General features: G+C 31.1%; 1 protein-coding gene across 10 annotated transcripts in view; it reads left to right on the top strand.

Annotated features, from left to right (window-relative positions):
- The window catches only part of LOC107993497 (lachesin), a 405,235-nt gene that overhangs the window by 225,745 nt on the left and 157,820 nt on the right, over window positions 1-21,670 (top strand). For 8 of the 10 annotated variants that reach the window (XM_017049939.3, XM_017049938.3, XM_017049940.3 and 5 more), the window contains one exon: window positions 6,169-6,356. In XM_017049939.3, coding sequence (XP_016905428.1) covers window positions 6,169-6,356 — 188 coding nt within the window. Of the gene's footprint in view, window positions 1-2,902; window positions 3,200-4,367; window positions 5,069-6,168; window positions 6,357-21,670 lie in introns of those variants that run through there. The other 2 variants (XM_017049943.3, XM_062076005.1) reach the window with 2 other exon arrangements.

Raw genomic sequence — 21,670 nt, 5'->3', positions numbered from 1 at the left:
GGATCTTTGAATTATAATTTCGTTTCTCCGCGGCTATGTCTGTCAAAGGAAACATCGTATGACGAAGAACAAAGCATTCTGAACGACGTTCATTGGGAAAAGGTCGGGAAAGCTTTCCACGGATAAAAGGCTGGTTATAGGAATGGAACGTTTTCAATAGGGTTAATCCATAATTAAATTAATCCAAGCCCGTTGCGACTGTCCATCAACCGGTCTGGTCGGCCATTTTGACTTTAATCGTTTGACCGATCACCGCGAATTCTTTGGTCACCAAATAAAGATTCGACGGAATTTAACGTGGAAATGAGTTGATATAGGATTACCTTTCACTTCGTTTCCATTTCTAATTGTATTAGACATTTGGGGTATATTAGATATTTGGAAATGTGTTAAAAATGTGGCGATTTCAAAAATTTCAAGTTTGAATCTATTCTCGAAATATGTACAGAAAGAAATGAAAAAGTAAAATCAAAATAACAATTTGTCAATTTATCAATTTATATTATTCGAATATATATTTTATATAATTCTTTTTTAAAAAATTTTCAGAGTAATTTATGGAATATAAATATCGATAATTGCTACGATTGTATATTTATTTGTATATATATTTAATTTATTTTCTTACTCACACATCTAGAATTCTTAGAAATACAAATAGCAAAAATGTAATTTTATTGCGAAGAAGAATTTTATTTCTAAATTTATCTCAAGGATATGAAAAAAAATTTGATCGTTTGCGAAAAGATTCTTACACCTCATTCGTCTATGAAACAATTCAACTTTTCTCCTCGATGTCAGTTGGTATCTTTAATGGCAGAGAAGGCAATTGTTTTGGAAGAGCCATTTTATATGTCCTATCTCCTACGACCACCAAAGTTTCAATGGCCAAGATTTGCGATTAATGCATGAAACTTTTCGAAATAGCACAGTTGAAACGAGCGAATAAAATCATGGTGTTTGGATAAATATCGAAATAAATTATGCAAGAGGAATTTAACGATTAATTCAATTAGTTTAATTAATTTCAAGTGTTAAAGCCAACGAAATATTTAAATAAATAGTATCACGTTACGCTATATTGTAATTTTTACATTGATAAGATAATATAAATTATTATAATTATTTATTTTTCATTATTAAAATTTACAATTTTTTTAACTATGTGAAAAAAATTCACATTAATAAGAAATAAAAATTCTGCAAATCTAACACGTGACGAAAAGAAAATGTCATCAACTTTTATGTATGCATTGAAGATTTTATCTTAAAAATTTCGTCATACATTTACTTATTTTTTTCGATCAGAAAGATCAAATCTTCGTGATTGTCCTTTTGTGTGCAATTCATATCGAACGCAAAAATCGAAATCGTATTATTTTCAGGATATCGAATGCGAGAAAGCATCATTAAAAAGACGTGAACGCGTTTCTCTCAAAACAATTTCTTTTAAAAAAATTTTGCGAGATAAAGACGCATCTGTTTAAAGAAACGAAAACTACATGCTCTTTTAAAGGATCGATTTTCTCCCAGCAAAAGGGATGATTTACGATTTTGATTGCTCTGATAGTTTAAATACAATGACACATATTGAAAATTCTTCTCATTGTTCTATCATTTTTTTCTTTCCTTTTTTCTTTAATGATATATAGCTTAAATTTTTCACATATTTATATAGAATTACATATTTGATTATTGACAATAACGAAAGATGAAAATGTTGTAGATTTTGTTATGTAATAGAATATAATATAATCTTTTAGAAAGGAGAAAACTTTTAAAATTTCTTATTTGTATTCACTTTTATTTGTAGGAATGATATGTATATAGGATTCAATTTTTATTTAAAATTTTATTAAGATTATAATTGTTGTGTGAATTTTTAATACATAATTTTGCTGGAAAAATTTTTTAAATATATTTGTAATATGGATTATTTTATAACACTTGTAAAATGTCTCTCTTCCTATCTACTAGATATAAATTTTCATCATAATTTTACTGTTATAGATTACAAAGGTTTAGATCATTTTAAAAAAATATGATAAAGCCTTTCTTAAATGTCTCAAAATCTCTCCAAAGATAAAATTTTAAAACAATAATTTTGAATTAATTATAATAAACTTTAAACTAAAAAGCACCAAAATAGACAATATATATAATTAATTAAACGTTTCATTCATGTAAAATACTTGATACTTCATATAAAAACTTACATCTCGCAGCAATATTTCTTTTCTGATAAAAAAATGTTTGATCAATAAATTTATAACAATCGTAATTTATATATTATAACTTAAATTGTGGTATATGATTCTCTATTATATGGGAAATATAAAGCTGTATCAGGCCTTTCCAGTCTCCCCTTCGTATAACTCACAGTTGGCCATTCGTGTCGCCATAAGTCAGTTGGTTGTCCGAGGGTTAAAACAAGATTCTGTATCTTTAATTGTCCAGTATCGACTAGCTTACAGTATCGATCAATACCAGTTTTCTTTCATCGGATATTAATACTTTCTTTTTAATGAACATAACATGCAATATTATTATATCAAAAGAAAAATTGTTAATATGGAAAATATGAAACTTAATAAATTCTTCTCTACAACAGAATGTATATAACTTAAAGATATCATTAAATTAATGAACACAAAATCGGTAGATTAGAAGAAATGAATCTAATATTTTTGAATTTGTTTCGATATTATTAAACGAAATAGAAAAACATTTTTTTGCGACTTGAAAGGTGTAATTAATATTTCATTCGTATAAGAATCTCTTTTAATTGATAATTTTATCTTTGATTTACCAAGATATTATCCGAAGAAGAAATCGAGGTGAATAGGATTAGACGAGCACACGGTTAAATTCAATATTTACGCGAGTCGGCCGCGCGTGTAATCGTGTCGCAATTAAGAGCAACAAAATTCGATTATGTACTCGCCAGTTCTCGACAGTACGCTCTAATTACCGTCGAAATCCGTAGAAAACGAATCGTTGCGGTTAGAACGTCTGCCAAAGTGATAACAAGCCAATTACTCTTGTGTTTCGCCCTTTTTGACGATTTTATATGCCATCACCGGTGAAGACAATTTCCAAAAGGGAGTAACACTTGAAAGTTGTTTTTATTTTTCTTGCAATCATGTGCAAAACAGAAAGTTACATCAGTTCCTTTCTTTCTGAAAATACGTGTGTTTATGTAAGCAATTAGATAGATGATGAATTGATTTTTATGGGTTTTAAATTATACCGTTGATCGTTGTAAAATTCCACCATTTTTATCAATATTTACGACCAGAAAGTTTACGTTTCTTCATTGTTTCTGGAATTTTAATTATCATTTAATTTCTTTTATCTTATTGTCTCGTTAAGAATATTATTAATGTTGGATGATAGTCTAATTTTATTCTCAATTTTGCGCGCAATTCTTTTTATCTGTTGTTGCACACAAGCACAAATTTATTTGAACAATATTTAATACTTGTTTACGCTCAATAAAATACAAAAGCAACATACGTGAGACGAAAATAATGAATTTTATTTTTTTATCGCGAAATAAAATTTCTTCAAAAATATTCTCTATTTAATCATTGACAAATCGAGATAAATAATCTTTTAATCGAATTAATGAATTCAATTAAACGTGCAAAAGCATGATGTATAAAAAAATATTCTCTGTTGAGCGAACAAAGATCAACTATTCGTCTCTCGCACGCGCAATAAACAAAATATAAATAAAATATATCCTAATTAAAACTACAAAAGGATCGAAACAATCAGGATCAAACATCGACGTCGTAAATTTAATATTCGTTCAAGCAAACGCTCGAATAATCAAAGGAATATTTTTCCATTATTCTATCCTCGATAAAATTTCGTTATCGTTCGATTCGATTTCTCTAAATGATCGAAAAACGGAGGTAAGGATTCCTCGCGTTAAAATAATAAACAAGTTCGGTAATTGTTCGAGGCAGCGGTGAAATCAACGGCCCTCCTTTTTCCATCGAAAAAGTTCGGTATACTGCATTAAAGTTCATTCTCTCAGGAAGTTTGCTCTGCAACTCGCCAAAAGTGGCGAACAGTTTGAAACTGTATCCCCCTGGACGAACTCGGAAACACTTACCGACCGTTTTACCCCGAATCTTTCTCTAACATTTCGAGATTAAAAATCGCAAAAGAAGATAAACGATCGATCGCTCGTTTCCATCTCACACACGCGATACAAAAGAGATGCACATACAACACTAATTAACTGGTTTTTAAATGATCGATTAATTGAATATATAATATATAAATAATTAATTATGAAATTTTAATGCAAAATTTCATTTTATTTATTTATATGTATATATTTTTTGGTCACAAAGGGAGATAATGAAAAAGATATGCGACAAAATTCGAGCTTCCTGCTCTCATCCTTTAATCCGCATAAAAATACGCCTGAAAAGTGACTTTTGGATTGGACCAACGGCTTCCATAAATTTTCGAAACGAACATTCCCTCCTTTTATGACGCTGTCAACCACTTGTCGGGACGTCTGAACAGAGCCGTGCAACCGATTGCAAAGCGGCTATACATACCGATATCAACCGGAATGAAATTTACGGTGACGTTCGCGATTCAATAACGCGCCAGCCCCCCGTCCTGTTATCTGTACAATTTATCTTTTACATCGGTGTATATTAAGAAATTTCATCGACGACGAACTCGTTCGATAAAGAGGACGGCCGAATCGAGTGCGCGCACCGCGATAGTTCCACCCCAGTGACGAAACAATAGGGGATGCAGCCGATTGTGGCCAAGTATCAGCGTGCAAACGGCTTTGTCAGCCTTGCACAAACGACCAGTTGAACAGATTCACCCGGAAAGTTCAAACGCGCGTAACTATGGAGCGATACACAGATAAAAACATGGACATTTATCATCCTGAATTGCCGCGGGTGCTTGACTGACGTGTACGCGAGACAAGATTATTCTGATGTACTTAGGAAAATACGATATTGCTTGGATTTTTCGCTTTTTACGTTGGATTACGTTAAATACGATTGTTATCATTTCTGATGATGATGTAAGAAATGCAGAAACTTATTATGAATTATTTTGTTAATTCTAATCAAGTATTATATTATTCTGTAAATAATGTCGTCTTATAAGTCCAATTTGAGAATGAAAAAGAATGATTAGCAAAGTATGTAAGAATTTTTTTACTGATACAAGTACAATATCTTTCGAAAAGAGAAGGAAATTAAATTTTTAGAATGATATTATTTATGGAATGATTTATCTTAAGGATCGATATTCGGATTAACTTTACTTGCATGTAGGATATTAATAAAATCGCGGAACATGTTTAGAAGATCGATTTTTAAAGAGCGTCGGTTGTAAAAGTATCGACTGAAGTTATAAGCAATTTAATTTAAGTTTGTACGAGATGAAACGAAATAAATAAAGTAAGACATCTCTCTCTCCGTTGCCATTTCAATCTGTCTACGCCTCGTTTCATCTAACGCAAACTTAAATTGCTTATAATTTAATAAATAAGCCTCGACAAACATTTTTTCTGAACATCAATAATAAATTTATGCTTACTTTCACGTTTCTTTGATCATTAAAATCAAGCCTTTAAACATATTTCCATAAATATATTAATATTCCGTCATCACTACGTATTTAGATCGAATAAATTCACTCTTGCATCTTCCGATTAAATTTATAACTAAACAAACATTTTCTTTTATTAAATAATCAAAGAACTGTATAATGTAATATGTAATTATATGCAATAAAGCAGTTAGTTGTTTATTAAATGACAATTTTCTTACGGATCATGATCTATAGATTAGAGAATCCAGCCAATTAGAATATAAATTCTGACGAAGAAGCACCATTTTACATTCAATATTTAGATTTTAATTTCTCAGCAATTTCGTTTCGATTCGTTAATAAATTAGATGTATACACGAAATTATAATTGACGAATTAAAATCCGTTTTCATCAACACTGCAGCCTCGTTTCCACGTATAGAAACAACGAAGATGAATCTCTCCATTGTTCTCGAATGTTAACGAACAGGGAGTCCAGTGTTCCCTTGCAGTTAGCCAGAAAAGCGATAACGAGCAAGTTGGCAGTTTGAATGAGATTTAATCGGTCGTTGCATTGATTTGCAGGGGCGCACTGCTACAGCATGCTGCACGGAAGCGGCGGAAAGAATAACAACGTTCATCAGAACAGCCTGGATGACAGCAGTACGCAATACGGTCCGTACTTCGACATGTCGAATTCGAAGAACGTGACCACCATCCTGGGCAAAACTACGTACTTGAATTGCCGCGTGAAGAATTTAGGGAACAAGACGGTAAGTGAACGATCGAATACGACTCGAGTGAATTCGCGTTTTTTTCAATCTTGCGGAGTTAAAATTTTCGAGGAACGAAAGATTTTTGCGAAATAACATTTTATAATAAAAGTATGAAAGATTGCGCGAATATTAATTTATTCCAAGGAGGATGAAGGATTTGTTGTTATTTTAAAATTATACTGTGATTCGATTTAAAAAGAAAAAGTTGATCTTTGCATGTCCAGAAAAGGATATCAAATCAATTATATTTCTCTATTTATATGTTCATTTCATTATAAGATATCTTATAAGATTTGCTTGAAAATGAGAAAAAGATTAGATAATTGATTATAAATATTAATTTGAATTAAAATTAATCAAATACTAAACTTTCATTAAAAAGAGATGTACACTAATAGAAATATGTAAGAAACTCCTAGTTCAATCCTGCATATATTCCATATTCCATGAAAGTTTAAGTATTTGTATATCAATCCTTTAAATAGTTTTGATCCAAAAATTTTTTATGTCGTCTTTATTTTTTCACTATTTCTTGTTTAATATCTTTATTCATATCGATCACTAAAATCGTCACTAAAACCATATACTTAATTTATTTTATAATTTATTTATTTTATTATTTTATTTTATTAAATTTATCCTAGGTACAATACTATTGGAACATATATTGAATGAAAAAATCCAAAACAATTTATTTTCATATTTTGAAACGAATAATTTTGTTTAATCATTTGTCACATGTTTAAGAAGTTATTCTAACGTTGCAATTCTAATTTAAATTGTTTATATTATAAAATATCACGTACATCAACGTACGCTCGCGAGAAAAATTACAATCAGAAATTAAATACTCGTAAACATGTATATTTAAAATTCTATTGAAACGAGGGGAGATCACGAGATCACGTGCGATGTTTCTCGCGAGAAAAATTACCGCCAAGCATTAAATATTTGTAAATATATATATCTGAAGCTCGAGCGAAACGACAGGATCACGAGACGCTTTGAGTTTAATCTGGGTCAACGTTGGAAAAGATTAAGGACCCTTGATTCACAATCCAGTGAAACTTGCTACGCCTTGTATTAATTATTCAGAGTTAACCCTCTATGCTCGACACTTACGGTATTACCCTGATAACCAGCCAGACCGTTCGAAAAAGGCCATCCTCCCTGCAATTCTATTCATTCGTCATATCGAAGAAAAAAGAGAGGGAAAAAAGGATTGAGTCAAGGATAAACGCGATATCGATTCCACGTTTCGTGTTCAATATTCGAATAAAAAGTAGAACGAATTCCATTTGCAATTTCAATATAATTGACACGGTTTGAGTATGTATAGGTAGTATAACTGAATAGAGTGATCGATACTGTAAATTCTTTCTGAAAGGGAAGTCAAGTTTGGTATAAAACGATATTAATCTTTTTACTTTTGCATCGACTTTCGAGCATAAAATCTCTATTGACGGCAATAAGCATAAAGGAGATCTGGATGGAATAAAAATTTATAAATAAACTTGTAGCTACGAGTGATCCATAAAATTTTATATTTATTTAGAAATTCGTTTTTATGAGATTTTTTTTCTTTACAAGAATATTTAAAAATGAAATCAAACGTTTTCCTTTTCGATATGCGATAATTGAATGAGGGTTAAAATTATTTTTAGGAAAACAATTTTTCCATTCAAATAATAATTATAACTTAAAGTTTATTTTATACGTATATCATACTATATTCTATTCTTTGTAAAAATCTTCCTCTTGTTTTAATCTAAAGTTCTGTTCTGATTAGCTATACTACATTGATAAACTTAAGTATAAGATGAAAGTAGTCCACTACAATACAGTTTATTATGACACTTACACTAACTTTAATTATTTTCACTAACAAGAAGATTACAAAACTTTTATCACAGATTAAATTCCAACTTTGACTACTATAAATTTTACTACAGTGAATTTTGTTATTCCGTATTCAAAATTACCTTATTATATGAATATTTAATATTCAATATTCTTTGGAACACACATTAAAGAGTTAATCAGTATCATAATAAATTTAGGTTATGTTGGGACATTATACAAGCTTATTAGACACTATGGCGCGGATATAACGTGATAAAATTTTAAACGATAAATAAAAATAAAACTTAAATAAACTTACAATAAATATAATTACTAGCTAAAATTATTCGCGTAATTAAACTTTAATAAAAAATCCATATATCAAACTTCAATTTCATATTGTTCCAATATCCACTTTTTCAACCAAATTAAAAATTCTTTTAACGCGTAATTATCGAGAAAATGATATTTTGAAAAAATTGAATGACATTTTACCGATAAATAAGAGTTTAAGAACACTGGACGAAATGAAAAGTGGGAAGAGCGTACGAAAATGAAAATAATTACCGCGAACGTTCAACGTTTAAATTGATAAGAGGGGAAATTAAATCGACGAGAAAACGCAGAAGGCGGTTAAGCAAAAAGCATGGATCTCCATCACGAAGATGAGCTTACGTGTAAACGTTTTTCCTTCCCCAGTGTTGAGTGCAGGAAAATATCGAGTGTCAATATTTTACCGGCACAATGGATCGTCACCTGTCTGTAGCAAACTGCAAGGGATGCATCGGAAGTGCACTTGGCCGCCGGCGATCTTTGCACATTGCCATTGTACGAAGTGCAACTACTCTACTCAATATATATATATATATAAGATATTTATATGCTCGAAATATAAGAAATATATTGAGCACGAGTTTAATTAAAATGAATTCTGATAAAGTTTGTTGGGAATATAGATTTGTCAAATTTTAATTTTTTAAAAGATAATGATGTATACTTTTATTCAGAATAAAATGATATCGAGATTTGAAAATAAGGCTTACGAAATACCTAGGATATTATTGAAGAGAAATTTATCAAAAAAATGAAGGCTTTTTTGAATTTCTTCGAAAAAGAAATGTCAACACAAGGATAAATCTTCAATGAATAATTCGTTTTATTTAAATTCGTATATTTTTGAGACAAATTTATACGTGTCGTAAAAACACAGGAAAAAGCCACGATCGTCAGATAGCCGTATTTTATGAGATTTTTTTTTACGACTGTTTTGGAAAAGATTACATTATCTGAATTATTCACGATCCATTGCGCGCGATTCATAAATATTAAAAATATTGAAAATTAATAATTCAACTTTCATTAAACAAAAAGCGAAAAATAATTAACTTTGAACTAGATATAAAATATTTGAAAAGAATAAATAAGGATAAATTATAAATTATAAACGATTCTAACACATCTTTTCTTGTAGAAAATTAAATAATAAATTGGCAATAATTTCTTAACATTTTAATCGACGAAATTCTAAATAAATGTAATCATAATTGCATCATGTTTTTAATAAGAAATCATAATCTCCAATGAATTGCAAAAGAAAAATTCTAAATTCCATCAGAATAAAAACAAATTTTTTAGACAGTGATAGAAAATATTTAATACCAATAATCATTGATTTACATTCGATGTCTAACTTAAAAAAATTTCACAATATCCTAAGATACGACTTTAAATCAATAATAAAATAAAAATACCTCTAATAAAATGCATGCAATTGCAAGAGATTTCACGTATTATAAAAAAAAGAAACAAAGCAAAGATTGTAATGAGAAAAAAATAGTTTGTCATTCATATGTACGTACATATAACATAACCCAGTTTCGATTCGCCTTCTGCAAGAGACACGCGAAATTCGTATCGGAGATACAGCCAGTTTCCAACCACGGTGGGTTATTCGCGAAATTTTAACTATGCCGTGTACGATTGGCCAACATGGTGGTTGCCAAGCTTGGAAATTGACTCGAGTAATTATACGCGCGTGAGCGCCCTCTTGCAACTCGACACGCGCCACTAACAGTCGAAGCATCGTTTCTAACTTTTCTTTCATTCTATGATTAACGGCCAACTAAAAGCTTCGTGTATGTGTATAATGATGGAGAGTATTTGGAAGCGAGCGTGATAAACTTTTTTGAATGAGATAGTTGGTAATGTCGAACGAGAATTGACCAATTCTTGTTAATAACAAGAATTTTTGTTTTGTAAATTGTTTGGTAACAGGATATATTTTAAATGTAAATGTTGATACAGCGAATCTGTTGAATGATCTATAAGTCGTAACTAATTGAGTATAGCTGATGTTTAATGGATAATTTTTTAGTGCTTATTTATTTTAGCAGTAAATTAATTTATTCTAGTTATGTTGTCATATATTGTCAAAACAAATAATTAAATAATTTTTATGAAGATCGTATTATGTGAATATTGTCATAATTCAAAAAAGATTATGATAAAGTATTGAACATAAGAGTTATAATATATCTTATATATTATTGATATGCGCTATTTATTAACTTTTTGGATTTCGATTTGTACTATTTGAGAGATGAAATGAAAATATTAATATTCGATGAACTCATAACAAGTAATTAATTATGGATATTCTAAGAGTGGATTGACTTTTAAATGATATATATTACAAGATAACGATAGTATTTATTATCATGTTATTGATAAATTAAATTTATCAAATTTGTACGAGAATAATTTGATGTGTTAATTAATTATTAGATTATACATGTTTTTTATTCGATAAGCTTTCGAGATCGATCATGAAAACAGAGAAAACAATTTTGTTCAAGACGAAATTAGCCGTAAACTTGACTCTCAGTGTAAAATTTCTGCGGTCCCAACTAGAGTTCATCGATGCTCACCAACAGCGCAACCAAGTTTATTTCGTAAAGTACACTCCAGTAATTACAACCGAGTTCGAGTAGATATTTGATTTCGAGATTATGTTTACACGATCATCCATTAAAACTTTAAAAGAGTTAAAATTTGATCCTATATATGTCGGACGAATTAATCGGAAATACAGTTAAAAAAAAATATAAAAATTTACTGCGAATTTGAAAATATATAATTCTAATTTTGGAAAGATTTTTCATTCGCCTTACTTTGCATTATTATTTTGAGAATACATTGATTATTTGTTTATATTATTTTTGTATATCTTTACTCAATAATAATTTATATTTATAATGCAATATTCTGCTTAATTATTTAGCGAAAATATTTAATTAAAAACAAAAAATAAATCATCGTATTGTGTAGTTTCGTAACAATATTAAAATGTGTGAAATAAATTTTTTTATGTTAACTACCGATATATATCGTTAAAAAGATATATTTGATAATATCTCATAAAGTAATTTTTAAGTTAGACTCAATACCTTCTCAAAAATTTATTCTTTCATATTAATTTTTGTCATATAAAATAATTTCTTATACATCCATAAATAAATCCATTATCGTTCCATAATTTATGTCGAATAACTTCTCATTTCGTGTTTATTTTCTTCGTACAAATATAAAATCAAAAATCAATCTCTAACATTCCAATCGATCATCAATCCAAGATACGAACGTTAAACGGGCTCACATTAATCAACATCAAACTTTTCGACGAGTAAAACACCTTCTACAGGAATGCTACGAGTAAGAGAGATAATTCAGCACGGAAGATAGACAGAGAGGATAATAGCTTCAGTTGTTAGAAAATGGCGTTACATAAGAAGATGAAATCGATCATTTGTAACGCTATGGAAACCCGTAATGAACACGCGAGAGTTACAAGGGTTTCGAATGAAATTTCATCGGTTTGCGATTTACAGCGGCCATCCACGAGGATTGGTAACAGCGCCCTCTTCCATCTTCGTTAATCCGGCAAATTTCCGTTAACGTGATTTTCGAAGCCGCAATTGCATCGAGGGGGAATCGGTGCATGCGAAGAGGGTTCTCCAGCTGTTTGAAAATCAACCGTTTGTCCCTTTGATTTCGCGATATGAACAGCTGAATTGCGCAACGATCCGAATGGATTTTGAATCGTTAGAACGTTACACGCCATAATAATGGCCGCGACGAATCTATCTCTTTGTTATGAGTCGGAATGCGTCCATGAGAAGATGCTGAATAGCCGGAAGGAATAGCGAGGAATATGTATATAATATATCGAATGATTGTACAATGAATTAAATTCGAGAAAAGTTGAAATGATTATTATGTGATGTGTTGAAAATTATGATTACGATATGATGATAATATGATGATATTGTACGATTGTTCAGTTGAAAATATTATGGATTAGATTATCGTACAGACTATCTTGTTATTGGTGTAATGAATTGGTGAATATAAGTTTTTTTACTTTAGGTTTTGTTTTCGAGTAAATCGAGTTCGAAAAATTTTTATATGTGAAATTTCTGATAAGAAGATACGAATGAGATTATGGATAGAAGGTAATAAGTTTTAATTTAAAAATTAATTTTTTAGAAAATTATATATATCGAAACGAGCGATTTAAAAAGAATTCAAAGCACGTTCTTAAATGAAAATCTTTAAATTTCTACTCATCTTCGTATCAAATGAAAAGATAGCGATAATAGAGAGATAAGATTCGTTTTATTTCCATCTCGACTTCTCTAATGCAAACTTCAATTGCTTAATTTTAATAAATAAGTTTTAATCGTTGTTGTATATCAATTTTTCTATTTATTTTAGTCTCTAGAATCTCTCATGAATATATTCAATATAACGAGACATCTCCATTATTCTGGAACAAAAAAATTGGTTTTTGAAAAATTCGTACACTTCGCTTCAAGAAGATCTTACGAATTTCTTCAAATATACCAGCTAGACGACAACAAACCACTTGCAAGGAACGAAGTAGCTCTCATTTTCCTCGACTTTTCACGTTTCAATTTCTCCGATTCTTCTTCGACTCCATGTTGTCCTTTCGATGTATACAGTTTCCAATCGATACAATTGCTCGACCAACGACACGATTCTGAAAATTATCCAATCATTATAATATACCAACATTATAAAAATTAAACGAGGAAGAAGCAAAACTTTAAGAAAAATCATAGATAACAATTTCATTTATTTATTTCTTTCGCGAAAAGAAACAACTCGATATAACCTCAACATCATAACAAATGTATTCATTTCCAACTGCCATTCCAAATTCTGCATCAAAATAAACACATCACTCGACCGTTCCATCTCGTCCTTTCACAGCCAACCATTTTCCTCCGCGTCTTGCGACACTCGAATCGATCCAACACCGCAATTCCATGCCTAGACAGATCTACAATTTCACCCGAAAAACAATTCTCCTCTTAGCAACGGCCGTGTAACCGAACACCTTCGGTATCAGTTTCGCGGATCCGAGCCACTCGAGGCGAAAGCGACGTGAAAAACAAAAGTGCCAGCGACAAGAGTCACTCCCCCTCCTCTTGCCCGGTCATCGGTATTCCGGCCGATCCGCTATTAATTTTCCATTGTATTCGATCGGGCCAACGTTTCTATTTATCCACACGGTCGAACGATGTCACTCCCTGACGATGCTTTCGTGGCATTGTCAGGCGAAACACGCGACTTCGACGTCAACGTGATGCGAAAGCTGATTCCCGGAACGGGCGCTCGATCAGGCGAAAGAGGGAAAGCGAGCTTCGCCCGGAGAAAGAAAGAGAGAGAGGGAGAGAGAGAGAGTCTATTGCATTCTCAGCGTTGCCCTTCTTAACGTCGCGGAGGGCTTCCTCACGCAGACAACTCGATTCTCCTGGTTGATATTAACGTCGACCCGATCGTGGTCTGGATCTGGATGTAGCTTCGTGTCTGTGCCCTAAATTGTGGGTAAATTGTGGCGAAATGGAGGTTAGGTGAGAGGTGAATTTTGATCGGTTTGGTGAGGGATTATTATGATTATTAAAGTGGAATAGACGGAGTAGGTATGATGTGTGTATAAGGGGGATTAAAAATTGCGTTATTACTTTGAATGGTATATTCGTCTAAGAAATAAGAAACTTTTTGTGCTTTGAGACGAATATATTATATCTCTTCATTTTTCTGATACACACTGATTTAGGTAATTACGTTTTTAAAATTGGAGATGAGACAAATATGGCAAATAAAGAATAGTGAGATTGCGAAGCTGAAATATGAAATTTTACTTGTATTATTTTAGCTTTAATTGTTTTGCCATTTCAAAGTTGTTCACAAGCCTGACGATAGGTATGTAACGTTTTAGCGAAGAAACATTTTACAAAAGGAAATAAAAAAGGAAAGAACATAGGAAAGGAGAAATCAGACAGAAAGAAAATAGAGGAGAAAATTCGAAGCGCAAGGTGGAAAGTGAAAATGAAAGCGAAGATCAGGTCAGCGTGGATTAACCAGGCTCAAGCGAAATCTTGAAGGAAAGATTAAGAGCTGGAAAAAAGATTAAGAGTAGGAGAAGTTGAAAGAAACTGAAACGGAATAAAGAAGTAGCGAACGGAACTTGGTTACTAATATGTGTATCTAAATTCCAATTTGTGAGAAAAATACGTATATAAAAATGAATATGTGCGTAAAAGAATTTTTTTATTCAAGTATAATATTTATAAATGATCAAATTACAATTTTCAAAACCCAAACAATTGATTTATTATCTATGTATAGTATCTTATCGTAGCTAAAAATTGTAAATTACGTATCTGTTTACGCGTCTATTATGTCGGCTTTATTATAATTCCACAGAAACTTGAGATAAAATTCTTTTGCGTCAGTTGATTCTTTTATCACGAGACAATATTTTGTTATCTTTTCATATTTTTCCTTGCAATATCAATTTATATGCGAGAGATTATTATTTTCAAGGTTGGATGGTTATTGGATTCCGCACAGCCTCTTGTTAGAACTAAATACGCTACGATGTTATTATCAATGCATGAACGTGTATCGCAATTCGTGCACGTTAAGAGATATACAACATATTTTGATGGATTACAGGAAATTAGAGACAACGCAACAAAATGTAATATACAGCGCGCAAAAATGTATGCCCAACTTGCGCGAAGTTATTATCAAAACGAGTGAAATTATCTGCATAATGATTGGTCGATTGTTGCTACTGGAATATTTCCATTGGTTTAAAAAGTCTTCAAAGCCCTATATCCCTTTTGCAATTCTCGATATAAATTATCACGAGACCCAAACATAAGATAGTGAATTACGCAAATTTCAATTGTTGCGTTATAACGCGAGGAAAATAAACCGAACAAACGATTCCAATTTAATTCCCAGTTATAAAGGTTGGCCAATTGCGACTCGTTTGAAATAAATTCATTGATAACAACGTTGATATTCTTTTGTTCGCAAAAAGCTTTCAACTGTTCTCTTTGATAATACTCTCTTAACTAACTCTATTCACTTATTGACTCGCTTTCATTCTGTGGAGAACGTTTTAAATATGCTCTAGACACGAAAGTTCTCTCTATTAACTCGTGGAATAGTTAAATATGGTGGCGCTACGATCGTTTTAATCTTATTAACCTGATACGTTAATAGATTTTTTAAAAGTCAATATGGGAAAGAATTTCGTTTTATTATTATTAAAAGCGAATTATTTAAATCAAACACAGAAATTATTTTGATAAATGAGTTATGAATCATTCATCAATTATCGTGAAATAATTCTGGGTTCGTTGTTCTTAATCATCGCGAATTATACCAATAATACCAATTCTACATTTAATATTGACAACATCAATTCTTAAATAATTATGTAGTATAGTTTGTATGTTAACATCAATTACTATTAACGTTAATATTATATCTATATTATCTTTATTTTTAATTATTCTTATAATCATGTTACATTTATTTCATTGAAAAATACACAAACTTTTTTAGAATTTATAATGCACATAACGACCAATTAAATTCAAAATATCTTTCAAAATAAAACATTGCAAAATTCCTCGAATGACACAATTGTAATATTATTCAATCACACGACAGGTTATTCTACCAAATTATGCATTCGTTTCAAATTCCATCCAATATCTATCAAAAATTTCTAACGATCCTTCGATTGAAACAGAGAACTAATTAAAAATTCAACGTAAATTACAATCAATGTTGCACTACGACTCTAATAACAAATTATTTTATTTTTTTCATTCCTCGATTTGTTGATTATGTATTAATACTAATTGATTCTTGTTAAGAATGAGTCGCGTAAATTTTCTCTTCCTCGTGTTATTGTTCTTTCCATTTAACGTGGTATGGACAACTGGTAATTCACTGCGTCCGGGTAAATTGGGTCGAGTTAGTCGGAATGTTGAAAAGACATTTCCAAGGGGTTGGTTTACGCAGAGAGAGAGAGAGACAAAGAGAGAGACAGAGAGACAGACAGAGACAGAGAAAAGTGAACGTTTGTGACGTTGGTTCTCGTGAAATAGTCCGATGTACCACAGAAACTCGGCACTATTACGTATAAAGTTGTCGTAAGTTCCCGAGATTTCCCATTTTCCTTCTTCCTTTATCTTTGATTCTCGATAACACAACTAGATCTCGAGACCGTTCTGTATTCCCCTTTTGTTTTGCTTTCTGGATTACCGATTGTTTGGAAATACGATTTAGTTTAGATTCCAAACAATTAAAATTTTACATACACAATTGTCAGATTATAAAATTATCAATAATAAATTTAATCGTAATAAAGTTACAGTTATGTGTTATTATTTTTCTAAACTATCGATAAAGAGTTAATATGTTCGATAGGAAATCTTTGGAGAATCAATTTTAGAAGCAGAATGAAAATAAAATATAAAAGTTTTATTATATTTTATTGTACAATTATCGGTTGATTATATCAAAATTTCCAATGATTCGGATAATTAAAAATTAAAATATTTCAAAAAACCGATCAAATGTTAATACTTTTTAGAAGAAACGATATTAGCAATTTTTATAATTTTTATAAATATAGAAATATAAATATATTTTTATAAATATAGAACGGAATAAAAGAATCTGTATTTTAACGAATAGCTGTGATTGAGACAGAAATTCGATAACGCGATGAAAGTATTTATCACTCGAAAAATGATTAACGTATTTTCATAATTTGATTTGCAATTGCTGGAACAATTGCATAAAGTTTGCATCTACTTTTAATATCAGCCAATGATAAATGAACGATCAAGCAATTTATCGTAATTAGTTATTCTATGATCACATGTTTTCGCATGTGATGTCTTATCAGATGCTGTCTTAATAACTGTTATAACAATCGTGGACGACGATCTATCTTGCGTGTATTTATCTCCAGATTATTCAACATTCTCTCATCGTGTTTATCGATCGGTTGTTCGTCACGTTCCCTTTAATGCAAATGGGCTGTGTTAATTAGCCGGTTTAATCGGATCAGTTAAAATTGTAAAGTTTACGACACCATGCGAAAATCTTAGATAATTTGTAGTTCTATAATTTGTGCTAATTACATCGTGCTTACAAAAACCTCAAATAATTTGTCACGTGTAATAGTAATTTACATTATATTTTTAGAAAGTATCTTTTCTGAAATTAATACGTATCAAGAAATTTAAATAACTTAAATAAATAATTCTTAAAAAATTCAAATAATCACTAAATAATTATTCGTATAATTAGAAACTACATAGTTGTATAATCTACAAGATCAAAAATAATTTCCAACAGATTAGACAACTTGTGGATTATGTAAATAAACAATTACGTGGAATATCAATAACAAAATTTATTTTTAATTAATGACTTCTAAATAATAACAATTGCATAACTATTAATCACATACAACTCCATCTTTTTATATCATCGTCGCATTTACATAACAAACGCTTGGAAAACGAAATCTAACATGAATCATAATACACGTTTCTCAGGCAAACGTTCAAGGGAATATCTATCCACGAAACGAGAGAAACAATCGTTCCGCGCATCGTTATCGTCCCACGAGCATTTCCGGTCAGGAGATCCCTGCGGTCTCACGGATCCAAATCCATCAAATTTCTTCGCCTTTACGATCCGGGTCGGATCGATCGCGCGGTATCAACGGTGATCGTTAGACACGTAGGAACAAGTGCCGACTGATTTAAGAAGAAAGAGAGCAAAAAAGAAGAAAAACGAAAGAAAGGAAGGGACTCGTCAACGCGTAATGGGCAACGCCTTAAAGAAATTACTGCAAAGTGCACGGGAAAGTTTATTAAACGATCCTGGCAAGGTAACGAGGGCTTCGTGAACAATTTTCCCTTGGAAAGATTAGTTGGCGCTCTAATAACCTTGTAATGTATCTCGAAAAAAGATCTTGCACAAAAGGGAAAATCGATGTAACGGCGCCCTTCCAATTTTCTCTTTTTTTTCTCGAAAATTCGCATAATTCGGTTCCAATTATTTTTTTATATAGATTTTGTTTTTCGTTCTCTGATCACCAGATCGTTCTAAACTGGAAATCGTTTCCATGTATTGTTATTGTTAAATGTAGCATACTCAATCCTCTTATCCTCCGATACAGTGAAAATTCAGTTTCGATAGAACACGGTACAAGAACGATTTTGACAATCCATATAACACGATTTAATAAACTTAGATAATTCTCGTTTTATTGATATTTCGATTTATATTTTTATTTCCAGTTTTCTTTCCTCAATTGAATTAACAGTATTATAATTAACTATATATATCTTCGCGTAAATTAATAGGGAGAAAATTTGAAGAATTAGAAAACTTTTGAAAACTTCTTAACAATCTTGTAAATGCATAACGATAAACTTATTAATTTTGTATATATGATAATTTCTTTTACAGATAAAATTACGAAAGTTATGTGGTAATTGTTGATATATTGGCATAGAATGATCGTATCATATGAGATATTAATTAATTGTTCCATCTTTAAAAAAACTGAATTAATAAGAATATTGAATTGTAGATAGATATTTTTATTCGAAAGTTAAAAAACGATAAAATAATATTATTATCAATTTTCCTTTTATCTTGATTTTTCTTACAGTAAACGAATTATGAACATCATTATAAAGGCTATTAACAATATTAATACATCAATTTTATTTGTAACAAAAATACGTATATATATATATACCTTATGATGCAGATACTCAAATTCTTATTGAAACATGGCTTTCATCAATCTACATTTCTTCCTTTTTATCAAATGTCCTTGGACCACAAACTTCATTTCGATCACAAAAAAAAACCTTCCATAAGTACCCATAACCTCTTCGCATATTGTACATACGTGCAAGCATACTATACACACACGTACTCAAATTTTTATTGAAACATGCCTTTCATCAATCTACATTTCTTCCTTTTCATCAAATGTCCTTGGACCATAAACCTCGTCTTGATCGCACACACATACACACACACACACACACAAAGAGGGAAAAAAAATATGCCTTCGTAACAAGCTGCGGTCTAAATAGACTCTGGAACAGAGGAGAATGAAGCGTATGCGCGCGCGCAAACAATGTGTGCGGCGACAGCAGAGGAAGCCGGTGTTATACGACGCCGATCCATCGCGTGAGCGCGATGACGGTGACGAGAACAATGACCGCAATGACAACGCTTTTTCAATTAAGGCCGGCCTCGCGCGAGAACAACGCGTCACGGACGTCCTCGCACGTTTTGTCGATCCGCATGAATCTCTACTTTTTCTGCTTCTTCTTTTTTCTTCTCCTCCCTTCTTTCTTTCCTTTTTTCTTTTCTTTTTTCTCTTTCTTTTTTTTTTTTAACAAGCTTCACTGGTCAATGAACATGCTTATCATCGCTTGGCAGTAAATTTCGCGATCGATTTTGGAAAAGATGGATGACGTCGCGATGCGTAAACAGTTTACGGAAATTTTTTTAAAATCGTGTCAGTCGGAATGATATTCTCAGGTGATGAATTAATTACAGGTGAGAGGTGTAATTTTTTATTTTTTAATATGTAAAACTTAATTTTGGATACTTAATTATATTAATTATGAATTTAACGATACAGCCGGTGAGGAAAATATTAAATGTATACGTCACGTTATTAAAATATAAATAAAATATAAATTATAATGTATACAAAAATATTATATTTCCTTGTAAAGAAATTTAATTATATTTTAAAAAATTTTAATGAAAACTTTTGTGGAGTATCTTTTGATGGAAATTTTTTCATGCTTTTACACAAATTTGAAAATATTTTTTATAACAAGATATTCGAGCAGTAAAACTCGTTATATTAGAATATTTTACAGTTTAAGTATTTTGTTTTATCTTGCATCATATAAAGATATATTTGAAAAATGAGAATAATATTGAAAGTTAAAGATTTTGCTTTCTTGAAATGATATTTCAATCAACAAACACAACGTATATTATTATTTTATGCATGATTATTAATTAAACGCTTGTGAATTGATTTTTATACGATGTAATTATACGATTCTATGTTAAATTTAAATAATTTTAAGCAGTATGAACGCATAGAACAAATAAAACTTAAGTAGAAATCAATCTCATCCTCTAAGTATCATTTTACCTGCTTTATCTTCTGCATTTTCTACATTTTTATATTTAAATTCCCATAAATATCCACACTCACGTTCCACAATTTCAATTCAATTGCACCAGAAACAAGAAAAACCATTGGAAATCCAATCGCTTTTAGCAACACTAGCAACTTAAAATTTCAATTTCCTCAACGAAATTCTACTTTATCCTTTTTCAATTACCTGTTTCCATTTCCGCAAATTATATCGCAGTCGAATACCAAAAGCGCATTAATCCGCGAAACGATCCAACGTATTCTTGCAACGGGACAATTGCACGAGTGGCGTAGCTCATTCGGGCCGGCGTCTACGGACGATTCCGCAACGATTACCGAATACGTGCTCTCATATTTCGTGGCGGACCATACACACATCCACTTGGATTATCTCTATTTATCGTACGTGCAATCCCGACCGGTGCTTCAGGAAATACCAAAAGAGGATTACCAGTCACACAGCCGAATGCTCGTGGCTTCATTAATTCTGGGTGCACATCCTTCGAAAGCCAGCTTTTCCAACCATCGTCCAACCGGTTGCACCCCCCCGCGTTCAAACGACTACCCGAATACGTGTTATGAAGTTAGGCGCGAATTGCATCACCGCATTAGCATCACTCGTGTATTTAGATTTCTATTAGTTTTTCTATTATTATTTATTTTCTATATTTTCTATGGACGGTTCAAGTGATAGCTAGATATAAATTGGCAATGAATAGATAATTGAAGAATTAGAAGAATTTGTTACAGAATTTGACTAGTAGCACTTCTTAAGGTATGAACACTTATTGCTATTGGTAAAATAGTTAGTAGCAATTGTATAAATCATTTATCTATTGAAATTAAAATT

Source organism: Apis cerana, linkage group LG6 (assembly GCF_029169275.1).
Source record: "Apis cerana isolate GH-2021 linkage group LG6, AcerK_1.0, whole genome shotgun sequence".
NCBI classification, from domain to species: domain Eukaryota; kingdom Metazoa; phylum Arthropoda; class Insecta; order Hymenoptera; family Apidae; genus Apis; species Apis cerana.
This window is presented reverse-complemented; position numbering and strand designations above follow the sequence as displayed.